Source organism: Salmo salar, chromosome ssa04 (assembly GCF_905237065.1).
Source record: "Salmo salar chromosome ssa04, Ssal_v3.1, whole genome shotgun sequence".
NCBI lineage: Eukaryota > Metazoa > Chordata > Actinopteri > Salmoniformes > Salmonidae > Salmo > Salmo salar.
Window position 1 is genome coordinate 6,856,274 of NC_059445.1, and position 13,049 is coordinate 6,869,322.

The 13,049-nt window shown below is 41.8% G+C and overlaps 1 protein-coding gene across 4 annotated transcripts in view; it reads left to right on the top strand.

Annotated features, from left to right (window-relative positions):
• LOC106610529 (interferon-induced very large GTPase 1) overlaps positions 1–13,049 on the top strand; it is a 145,942-nt gene that overhangs the window by 83,160 nt on the left and 49,733 nt on the right. For 2 of the 4 annotated variants that reach the window (XM_014209914.2, XM_014209917.2), the window contains exons 1-2: positions 2,867–3,005; positions 4,536–4,698. In XM_014209914.2, coding sequence (XP_014065389.1) covers positions 4,595–4,698 — 104 coding nt within the window. In that variant the 5' untranslated portion in view covers positions 2,867–3,005; positions 4,536–4,594. Of the gene's footprint in view, positions 1–2,866; positions 3,006–3,504; positions 3,574–4,535; positions 4,699–13,049 lie in introns of those variants that run through there. The other 2 variants (XM_014209916.2, XM_014209915.2) reach the window with 2 other exon arrangements.

A 13,049-nucleotide genomic window follows, 5' to 3' on the forward strand; every position in this document is an offset into this window, starting at 1 on the left:
AATCTTCTCAGGTTTTTGCCTGCCATATGAGTTCTGTTATACTCACAGACACCATTCAAACAGTTTTAGAAACTTTAGGGTGTTTTCTATCCAAAGCCAATAATTATATGCATATATGCAGGAGTAGTAACCAGATTAAATCGGGTACGTTTTTTATCCGGCCGTGTCAATACTTCCCCCTAGCCCTAACAGGTTAATATTTGTGTCATTCTCAAAACTTTTGGCCACGACTGTACACTGAGAGCCAACCTTGATAATATGCATGTCAATCTCTCTTGGCTCAAAGTAGAGGGGAGATTGACTTCATCACTACTTGTATTTGTAAGAAGTATTAACATGTTGAATGCAACAAGCTGTCTGTTTAACCTGTTATGGATAGGGGGCAGTATTTACACGGCCGGATAAAAAACGTACCCGATTTAATCTGATTATTACTCCTGCCCAGAAACTAGAATATGCATATAATTATTAGCTTTGGATAGAAAACACTCCAAAGTTTCTAAAACTGTTTGAATGGTGTCTGTGAGTATAACAGAACTCATTTGGCAGGCCAAAACCTGAGAAGATTCTGTACAGGAACTACCCTGTCTGACCATTTCTTGGCCTTCTTGATCATCTCTATCCAAAAGAAGGGATCTCTGCTGTTAGGCTCTCAGAAGGTGGCAAAAAGCTGAATCGTGGCTTTGCAGGCCCTGGCTGAAAAACATTAGCGCGTTTGGATAGTGGTCGGTCAGAGTACTATGAGACTGAGGCGCGTGCACGAGGCGACCCCATGTTTTTATTCTTTCGTCTTTGAACGTAAACAACGACTCCCGGTCGGAATATTATCGCTTTTTTACAAGAAAAATAGCATAAAAATTTATTTTAAACAGCGGTTGACATGCTTCGAAGTACGGTAATGGAATATTTAGATTTTTTTGGTCACGAAACGCATCGGGCGCGTAACCCTTCGTCACCCTTGGATAGTGTCTTGAACGCACGAACAAAACGCCGCTATTTGGATATAACTATGGATTATTTTGAACCAAACCAACATTTGTTATTGAAGTAGAATTCCTGGGAGTGCATTCTGACGAAGAACAGGAAAGGTAATCAAACTTTTCTAATAGTAAATCGGAGTTTGGTGAGGGTCAAACTTGGTGGGTGTCAAAATAGCTAGCCTGTGATGGCGTGCTATCTACTTAGAATATTGCAAAATGTGCTTTCACCGAAAAGCTATTTTAAAATCGGACATAGCGAGTGCATATAGGAGTTCTGTATCTATAATTCTTAAAATAATTGTTATGCTTTTTGTGAACGTTTATCGTGAGTAATTTAGTAAATTCACCGGAAGTGTTCGGTGGGAATGCTAGTTCTGAACGTCACATGCTAATGTAAAAAGCTGGTTTTTGATATAAATATGAACTTGATTGAACAAAACATTCATGTATTGTATAACATAATGTCCTAGGCGTGTCATTTGATGAAGATCATCAAAGGTTAGTGCTGCATTTAGCTGTGGTTTTGTTTTTTGTGACATTATATGCTAGCTTGAAAAATGGGTGTCTGATTATTTCTGGCTGGGTACTCTGCTGACATAATCTAATGTTTTGCTTTCGCTGTAAAGCCTTTTTGAAATCGGACAGTGTGGTTAGATAAAGGAGAGTCTTGTCTTTAAAATGGTGTAAAATAGTCATATGTTTGAAAAATTGAAGTTTTTGTATTTTTGAGGAATTTGTAATTCACGCCACGCCTATCATTGGATATTGGAGCAGGTGTTCCGCTAGCGGAACGTCTAGATGTAAAGCACACAGCTCAGACACCCATGCATACCCCACAAGACATGCCACCAGAGGTCTCTTCACAGTCCCCAAGTCCAGAACAGACTATGGGAGGTGCACAGTACTACAGAGCCATGGTTACATGAAACAATTTTCCACATCTGGTAACAATGTGTCAAAGGAAACACCTTACAGCTGGCGTGCATGAGCCCAGCCGCCACAAGGAGTCTCTAGAGCGCCATGGGACAAGAACAGCCGGCCAAACCCTCCCCTAATCCGGACGACGCTGGGCAAATTGTGCACCGCCTCATGGGTCTCCTGGACACTAAAGATCAAACCCGGATCTGTTGTGACGCCTCTAGCACTGCAATGCATTTTCTTAGACTGCTGTGCCACTCGGGAGACCACCATCTGTCATTGTTTTAACTGGTTGGTTACTGGGTTGCTGGTTGGTTGCTGGTTGGTTGGTTTATTTACAGTTCTTCTAAGGACTATCTGTGGACACATTCTAATGGTTTACACACATTAGAGGAAGTATAAACCAACCTCAACAATTGAATATACATTTATGAAGAATGACGGTTCTTAAATAAGTAAATGGCCTATTTTGTACAGTTTCTTTGTATCTATTGCTGTAACCCCCTCCGCCCCACCTACCCAATCGCGGCACCCCCACCCCCAAACTACTTCCCGTGGCTATTGCCTCTGTACCTCTGAAAGCGTCCCTTTACTCCTTTAATTTCTGCTGTCTCTGCTATAACGTTTCAGGACCCATCAGCTCTACAAAGTCCTCTGTCGCCACCTAGAGGAACAAAGGAGTGATTACAACTATCACAGGAACGACATTAAGCTGATACGAATCCTGTAGAATGTTTTCTGATGTTTTTTGTGACTGAATGTAATAACTACGAGCTGAAGACACATTCAAATATCAAATGATCAAATAATTGTAATGGACAATAAATATTTTCTTTATAGAGTTTGCGGCGTATGCAATGCCAAGATGTACCAGATGTGTGGTGTTATTTCCAGATGTGTTTAATTAATTTGACCCTATCAATATTTGACACCACAAACATTTCAAATATTAGAACTACATATTCTGCCTCTTTGAAAACGTAAACCTGTTTTTTTTTAAAGAGGGAGTTGTTTGTCTAAGTTATTTCCTGTTAGAAACTGAAAGTAAGTTCTCTCTTTCTGTGGCTTCACCCAGGTTTTTGGACTTGCAAGACAGAAGGACAAATGGTAGGTTAATATTTTTATTATGAAAGTCAGGTGTACGATTCTTTTGAAGTCGATTCTTATTCAACTCAACGAAACTTGTATATATAATAAAGGCCCGATTTTTCAACTTCTTTCTAATAAATGGCAAGTAAAAAATCTTGTACCCCACTAGGCCCACTGGCATAATGGCATGGGACGCACAAGGAAAACCACGAAATGTGTTCTCCTTTACAAAGCTACCTGACGCTGAGATTTAAGCTATTTAGCAGATATATAAATTTGTTTGTTCTAAAATAAGAGATGCTTACCAGGAAAGGAACAATAGACAATCATGTGTGTTGTATACATACAGTATATTTCTTCCAAACTTTGATAGGCGGTCATAGGCCTAATTGAGTCCCGTCATATTTTTACATGTGTGTCCGAATACCCATACTTGTATTCTAAATAGTAGGCACTTTAGGTATGCGAAAATATAACGTTTTATATGTGAAAATCGACTATGCTTTAAATGGCAGGATGTTATACTAATTTCTACTATATTTCGCTGCACACTGTTGAGGAAGGACGCACTGTACCCAAATGAACGGTGAGTCTACTCTAGTATGTTGATATTTGTTGCTTACTGCATACATTTTTTGTAAACAGTACGTTTCTAAATAGTATATTGTACGATTAGTAGTACACATTATGCCGTTATAGTAAGTAGTAGGCAATACAGCTTTCGGTTACGGAGTATGACTTCCAGCCAACATTGACAAAATGGATTCATAAAAGCCACTTTGGTTTTGCGTTGGGACATAGAGATAGACATTTTCTTCTTCAGGACTGGCTGATCCTACCGGATGACCCGGCTGGACATGACTCCAACGTGGTCACCAGGGAGAATAAGACAATGAAGTTAGAAGTCCCACCGCGTTGACTACATTAAAATGGTGGAAGCACTCAATGGCGCTGCCCATGCTAAAGCGGCATTTTGGCCGCTAGAGGCCTCTAACATTCTCTATGGTTGGGGCAGGTTGAGGCATTTTGGCTAGAAGGGAAACAGATTGTCAGAATTGACCAGGACTGACTTTTCCGAGCAGGTTAGGAGAAATTACTCCACAGGTTAGTATAATTAACGTAGTAGGTTGGGGAAATTAGGTTAAAGTTAAGAAAAGGGTTAGGTTTAACTAAAATGCAAAGTTAACTTTTGATGGCAATTTGACATGAACCTTACACTGTCGGCTAGACCAGATTGGGTCTGTTTGGTGTCCAGCCTAGGCATAACACAATTTCCTAAAAGAGGACTGACACGAAAAAGACAACTAAATAACCTAATTTATACTGCATATTCACTATAATTATAGTACATTGCTGGGTTAAATCTTTTTATTACATTTTTTTATAATAATAATAAAATAAAAAACATTCAACATTTAGTGTTTTTCGCAATTGCATTCGGTACAAAATGCTTTACAGAATGTCATTATGTCAATTTAAATCCCCAGCACAGCAGGCCAACAGTAGACCTACTTGTTTTAATATAATGGTGTTTACTCTTATTTACAGATTGATATGGGACTAGACCAGTCCTCTTCAGGATTGTGAGACCTCCTCTCTGAGTTATAATGAGTTATCAGCAGGGGGCTGAGGGTGGAGCCATCCCTAAAGAAAGACAGAAGGATGGGTCACCAAACAAGGATCTTGATGATACCATGGACCCTGATATGAGGTAGGTGTGTGTGTGTCTGTGTGTCCGTCCATTGGAGCGCGTTGCACTTCTAATGATGACATCTGATGTACAGTGGTTCTTCCTTTAAAAGTTGAGTCATACCTTGCAGGCTATCGCAGAATTCTATGGTACATTATTTAAGTGTCAGCCATCGTTGCCATTAATGCTAGTTAGTGCCAGTTTGACCACCAGATTGCATCGTTGAGAAGCATTTGACAGTTTTTAATATTGGCTGTACTAGAGAATTTAAAACCTTTTTTGTAAGAACATAGTATATTGGATTGATTTTAAGAAATGTAGCTTAATTAATTTGATTCATATTATGGTGTTCTATTCCAAGAAAAACGGAACCCTCAGGGTTTCCGTTAGGAAAATATGGCGCCGTACAACGTGGCTTTACTCGTGGCCGTGGAGCTGGGGGGAAGTGCAACTAAAATGTACCTGAGATGTAGAGTAGTTGAAATAAACATCTGCATTTTGAAAGTCTTTTTTATTGTTATTTTATTAACGAAAGCATAAAGATGTTGATGAACAGATACTATGTAAAACTTTAGTGCACTTAAGTTGGGGTGATTTTCACACCTCAGTAGCCGGGCCATTAAACTAATCGTTGGATAACAGATCAGCTCTCGGAACTCATTAACACGCGTTACTGTGTGTGTGTTTCGATCCTTTCTCTCTCTCGCTCTCTGTCTCTCTCGCTCTGTCTCTCGCTCTCGGTTGCACCCTCTAACCACTGTTTATATTATTTACAGTAGTGATGGACAGCTGGAGGCATTTTGTTTTTCACAAGCGTAGCAGGCTGTGAATTCTGCAAACAAGCCAACCTAACTAAGAAATAAATGTTGTTATTTGCCATGGTGAATAATCCAATAATAATTGGTTGGACACATAAAAGGAAACATCAAGGAGTTTACCAGAATCTCTAAATGAAAATACTGGCAGATCAATAAATTACAGTAGTATATCTAATAAAATTGAGTGTCACGGTTGTCGAAAGGAGTGGACCAAAGTGCAGCGTGGTTGTAGTTCCACATTTTTATTTAATCCGTGAAACTTTGCAATACATAAATAACTGAATATGACAAAACAAACCGTGACGCAGAGAGAAACAAACACTACTCAAAATATAATAACCCACAAAACCCAGGAAGAAAAACCCCTACTTAAATATGATCTCCAATTAGAGACAACGTGGACCAGCTGCCTCCAATTGGAGATCAACCCAAAAAAACAACAACATAGAAATAGAAAACTAGAACTAAACAGAACAAAACACAAAACACCCCCTGACCTACTCTACTATAGAAAATGACATCTTACTAGGGTCAGGACGTGACAGTACCCCCCCCCAAAGGTGCAGACTCCGAATGCAACTAAAAACAACAAAAGAAACCACAAAAGAAAAGGGAGGGTGACAATTGTCTATGGCGGCTCAAATGCAGTCCACATAACCTCCAGCAGAGGAGGCGGCTCCGGTTTGGGGCGCTCCACCCGCTGATCCCCGCTCCACCCGCTGATCCCTCTGCTTTAGTATCATCGGACCGTGGATCGTCGTCGGAGGTTCTGGGCTGCAGGCCGTCGCTGAAGACTCTGGGCTGCAGGCCGTCGCTGAAGACTCTGGGCTGCAGGCCGTCGCTGAAGGTTCTGTACTGGGGAGTGTCGCTGGAGGCTCCGGACTGGGGAGCGTCGCTGGAGGCTCCGGACTGGGGAGCGTCGCTGGAGGCTCCGGACTGGTAACACGCACCTCAGGGCGAGTGCGGGGAGCAGGAACAGGACACCCCGGACTGGGCAGGCGCACTGGATGCCTGATGCGTGGGGCTGGCATAGGATATACTGGGCCGTGGATGCGCACTGGAGGTCTGGAGCTTATGGCTGGCACAACCCGTCCTGGCTGGATAATCTCCGTAGCCCGACAAGCGCGAGGCGTTGTGACAGGTCGCACAGGTTTGTGTTGGCGAACTGGGGGTACCGTGCGTAGAGCTGGCGCAGGATAACCTGGACCGAGAAGACGCACCGGAGACCAGGAACGCTGAGCAGGCATACTCCTTCCTCGTTGAATGCCAACTCTAGCACGGCACCTGTGAGGAGCTTGCACCGAGCGCACTGGGCTGTAGCTGCGCACTGGCGACACAGTGCGTATCTCAGCATAACATGGTGCTTGCTCGATCACTCGCCCATTTACATTTAAGTCATTTAGCAGACGCTCTTATCCAGAGCGACTTACAAATTGGCCCCCCACAGTAAGCACGGGGAGTTGGCTCAGGTCTCCAACTTGACTCTGCCAATCTCCCCGTGTGCCCCCCCCCCCGGGGGGCTGTCTCTCGCACTTGCCTAGTGGTTTGTACAGCGCCTCATAATAACGCCACTCTGCCTTCGCTACCTCAATTTCCTCCTTCGGTCGGCGATACTCGCCAGCCTGACTCCAGGGTCCTTCCCCGTCCAGAATTTCCTCCCAGGTCCATTTCTGTTGCTCCTGGGCACGCTGCTTGGTCCTTTGATGGTGGGTTATTCTGTCACGGTTGTCGAAAGGAGCGGACCAAAGTGCAGCGTGGTTGTTGTTCCACGTTTTTATTTAATCCGTGAAACTTTGCAATACATAAATAACTGAATATGACAAAACAAACCGTGACGCAGAGAGAAACAAACACTACTCAAAATATAATAACCCACAAAACCCAGGAAGAAAAAACCCTACTTAAATATGATCTCCAATTAGAGACAACGAGGACCAGCTGCCTCCAATTGGAGATCAACTCAAAAACAACAACATAGAAATAGAAAACTAGAACTAAACATAGATATAGAAAACATAGAACAAAACACGCCCTGACCTACTCTACTATAGAAATTACATCTTACTAGGGTCAGGACGTGACATTGAGGATTCTAAATTAATATCTAAGGGGCTTTTATACAATTATAATGCAGGGTTAATAATACATTCATATATTTGTAGGGGTTGATGCATTTTTTTGTTGGGGCAAATCTGGTTTTAGAGTACTTAAGCATCGAACACATTGCAAGTAGCCGGGCTATGAAGAGTCTATTGTCCTGCTAATAGTCCATCATGGGTGGATGGCTTCTTTTGTATTCAAATGTATTGATTGAATGTGTTAATTACAGTAATTTATTCTCATTCTCGGAGTGGAAACGTTGTTTGCAGAGTTCACAATCTCATTTTCAAGTCCTTGTTTAAAAAATAGCTATATTTTGGAGATTATTTCGTTTTCAAATAACCGAAAGTGAGCGGTTGTAATCTGAATAAAGGGAAAAAGCCCATTCTTGAACATGGGGTGAGACAATACACCCTTTTAATGTTGTCTTGCTTGCCATTCCAAATAAAATGCAATCTTTTTTTTCTCATATAATTTAAACAGGTTGCACGATGTAGGCAAAACCAAAAGCTAATAGGTAAACTGATATGACTAAAGAGTTAATCAGGGTGATTCTTCCACAAATGGACAGGTATTTTCGTCAAGGACACGTTGTTTGCAGAGTCCACAAACAGGAGGGGGAGTTCCAGAGCTCACAGGTGTGCCTGGCATGGATCCAAATCAAATCACATTTTATTGGTCACATACACATGGTTAGCAGATGTTAATGTAAGTGTAGCAAAATGCTTGTGCTTCTAGTTCCGACAATGCAGTAATATCTAACAAGTAATCGAACAAATTCACAACAACTACCTAATACACACAAATGTAAGGGACGAATAATAATATGTACATATAAATATATGGATGAGCGATGGCCGTGCGTCATAGGCAAGATGCAGTAGATGGTGTAGAATACAGTATATGAGATGAGTAATGTAGGATATGTAAACATCATTGAAGTGGCGTTATTTAAAGTGACTAGTGATACCTTTATTAAAGTGGCCAGAGATTTGAGTCTGTATGTTGGCAGCAGCCTCTCTATGTTAGTGATGGCTGTTTAACAGTCTGACCTTGAGATAGAAGCTGTTTTTCAGTCTCTCGGTCCCAGCTTTGATGCACCTGTACTGACCTCGCCTTCTGGATGATAGCAGAGTGAACAGGCAGTGGCTCGGGTGGTTGTTGTCCTTGATGATCTTTTTGGCCTTCCTGTGACATCGGGTGGTGTAGGTGTCCTGGAGGGCAGGTAGTTTGCCCCCGGTGATGCGTTGTGCAGACCGCACTACACTCTGGAGAGCCTTGCGGTTGAGGGCGATGCAATTGACGTACCAGGCGGTGATACAACCCGACAGGATGCTCTCGATTGTGCATCTGTAAAAGTTTGTGAGTGTTTTCGATGACAAGCCAAATTTCTTCAGCCTCCTGAGGTTGAAGAGGCGCTGTTTTGCCTTCTTCACCACGCTGTCTGTGTGGGTGGACCATCTCAGTTTGTCCGTGATGTGTACGCCGAGGAACTTAAAACTTTCCACCTTCTCCACTACTGTCCCTTCGATGTGGATGGGGGGTGCTCCTTCTGCTGCATTGTGACTCCATCTCGTTCCTTGCCCTCTTCAACGCGTCATTCTCCGCCTGACTCTTCGCCAATAATTACATTTAGAGGAATGGTGGATTCGAAATGAATATCTAAGCGGCATTTTTTGTTAGGGAAAATCTGGTCTGTGAGAATATCTAAGGGGCTTTTATATAATTATAATGCAGGGTTAATAATAATAATAATTGCTTTGTAAATAAGGATGCATTATGAAAGGAAAATGACATGCGCGAGAAACGGTGGTAATATTTTTCCTTTTAGAGACTATAATACATGGCATCCAGGTCAGGTTAACCAATAATATACACAAAGCACTAACCCTGACTCTTGTTTTTTAAGTGATCCTAGGTCTAGGTCTATATATTCCTGGTGTTTTTTTTAACATACATCACTTATTTTAGATAAACACTCTTCACAGACCGTGATTATTTGAGACCAAAACTAGCGATCAATTGTAGAGTCGTGACTTTTTACAATCACTTCTATTTTCAGTCCATTAAAGTTTGGCCGTGTCACTTGATTACTACTGTACCTTTTTGTATCTACCTTTCCAATTATTTTTAGAGTTTGGGATTTACAAATGTGCGCTTTTTATGTCATTTTTTTGTTAGGGCAAATCTGGTCTGTGAGAATATCTAAGGGGCTTTTATATAATTAAAATGCAGGGTTAATAATAATAATAATAATAATAATAATTGTTGTATTACAGATCGGCTCTCAGAACTCATTAAGAGGCGGCTTCTATCTTCAATACGCTTTAAGTGCTTTATTATCCAAATGTTTAAAGTGCGTGTGGGCGACGGAGAAAAACAAAATGGTGCAGTTTGAGGTTATGAGGTGGACAGTCAAAACATGTATTTATTAAAGACTATCAGAAAGAATGTTGGTACTTATTTATTTTGATCCAAAGCCATGACTGAGTCACTCAGCTTTATGTAGGTGTCGAGCCTATATGACTGAGTCACTCAGCTTTATGTAGGTGTCGAGCCTATATGACTGAGTCACTCAGCTTTATGTAGGTGTCGAGCATATATGACTGAGTCACTCAGCTTTATGTAGGTGTCGAGCCAATATGACTGAGTCACTCAGCTTTATGTAGGTGCCGAGCCAATATGACTGAGTCACTCAGCTTTATGTAGGTGTCGAGCCAATATGACTGAGTCACTCAGCTTTATGTAGGTGCCGAGCCAATATGACTGAGTCACTCAGCTTTATGTAGGTGCCGAGGCTATATGACTGAGTCACTCAGCTTTATGTATGTGCCGAGGCTATATGACTGAGTCACTCAGCTTGATTATTTAGCAGACATCACTTGATGCTTATATTCAGTCAACACATCTTAAGAATATCATGTCATATAATTGAACATTATCATTTCTCTTGTTAAACCTTAGTTTAAAAACAGTTTTAGTAAGTAATATGCTACAGTCCAGTTAAAGCTTCTTCTGACCAAGTAGAACCAAAAAACAAGTGTATTCGGGTGTGCGTGCAGGACAGAGGAATAGCAATTCTTACACTATTGTTCGAAATTCAATCACCTTCTTCATCCTCATCATTCAGTTAATTGAAATTCAATTATCAGTTTCTATTTGGTTTATATCGCCCATTCATTGACAGCATTCATTCAGGTAGAGACACAATAGGCCTTGTGACCCAAAAGCAGAATCAGTGCTCTAACTCCCCCTTGTGCTGGTCTGGAGCAGTGAATTAGTGACGCAGGGTATACCCTGACTACACAGCGAGCTTGCAAAATATATTTAGAAATCTATATTATTTAATTATTGCATCCACACTGCTCGCTCGCGATATAAAGTCAAGAGAAGAAAAAGCCTGGAAGGAGGAGAGATGACTTGAAAAGATTCAGTTGGCCGTTTTATGTGTGGATTAATTGTCGGAGTAGAGGACCTTGTGCATTTCAGGTAAAATAACAACTCAATGTTTATATCCCAGGACAAATTAGTTAGCAACAGCAAGTAGCTAAATAGGACAAATTAGCTAGCAAGTGCAAGCTAGCTAGCTAAATTGCAATAAATGTTTAATGCTTTTCGACCTGTCCCCAAATGAATATAATTGGTTCAGAGTTTGTTTTGATATTTTAACCTGCGTGTCGTGATCACGTTTGGTGTGGGGGGACAAAATACATTTATGCACGATGGCGAACGCGCGCATCCGGTTTGGGTTCCGTGTAACGTACTAAACCACAAATTACCTCTAAAACCCGCGGCATAATCTCAAAACTTTTAATTGAGGAACCGCTGTAGTAATCAGGATAACTGTCTGTTATAGTAATTATCAGGATAACTGTCTGTTATAGTAATTATCAGGATAACTGTGTGTTATAGTAATTATCAGGATAACTGTGTGTTATAGTAATTATCAAATCAACGTTTATTTGTCACGTGCGCCGAATACAACAGGTGTAGACCTTACAGTGAAATGCTTACTTACAGGCTCTAACCAATAGTGCGTAAAAAAGGTGTGTGTGTGGGGGGGTGGGGGGGGGGTGTGTAAGTAAAGAAATAAAACAACAGTAAAAAGACATTTGAAAATAACAGTAGCAAGGCTATATACAGACACCGGTTAGTCAGGCTTATTGAGGTGCATGTAGGTATGGTTAAAGTGACTATGCATATATGATGAACAGAGAGTAGCAGTAGCGTAAAAAGAGGGGTTGGCGGGTGGTGGGACACAATGCAGATAGCCCGGTTAGCCAATGTGTGGGAGCACTGGTTGGTCGGGCCAATTGAGTTAGTATGTACATGAATGTATAGTTAAAGTGACTATGCATATGTGATAAACAGAGTAGCAGCAGCGTAAAAGAGGGGTTGGGGGGGGGGGGGGGGCGACACACACGATGCAAATAGTCCGGGTAACCATTTGGTTACCTGTTCAGGAGTCTTATGGCTTGGGGGTAGAAACTGTTGAGAAGCCTTTTTTGTCCTAGACTTGGCACTCCGGTACCGCTTGCCATGCGGTAGTAGGGAGAACAGTCTATGACTGGGGTGGATGGGGTCTTTGACAATTTTTAGGGCCTTCCTCTGACACTGCCTGGTGTAGAGGTCCTGGATGGCAGGCAGCTTTGCCCCAGTGATGTACTGGGCCATACGCTCTACCCTCTGAAGTGCCTTGCGGTTGGAGGCCGAGCAATTACCGTACCAGGCAGTGATGCAACCGGTCAGGATGCTCTCGATGTTGCAGCTGTAGAACCTTTTGAGGATCTCAGGACCCATGCCAAATCTTTTTAGTTTCCTGAGGGGGAATAGGCTTTGTCGTGCCCTCTTCACGACTGTCTTGCTGTGTTTGGACCATTCTAGTTTGTTGTTGATGTGGACACCAAGGAACTTGAAGCTCTCAACCTGCTCCACTACAGCCCCGTTGATGAGAATGGGGGCGTGCTCAGTGCTCCTTTTCCTGTAGTCCACAATCATCTCCTTAGTCTTGGTTACGTTGAGGGATAGGTTGTTATTCTGGAACCACCCGGCCAGGTCTCTGACCTCCTCCCTATAGGCTGTCTCGTCATTGTCGGCGATCAGGCCTACCACTGTTGTGTCGTCTGCAAACTTAAGAGTTTATTCGGAAGATAACAGCTCTATAAACATTATTTCGTGCTGCCCCGACTTTCTAGTTAATTATCTACCTGATTAGCTTAATCAGGTAATATTAATTACAGAGAAATTATTTTATAGAATAGCATGTCATATCACTTAATCTGCCATAGCCAAAGACACGATGTCACGGTCATCGTATGAATGAGACCAAAGCGCAGCATGTGTATCGTTCCACATTTTTATTCAACTGTGAAACTATGCAAGACATACAATAAACTAATAAACAAAAACAACAAACCGTGACAAAGAGGTGCAACATACACTAACTCAAAATAA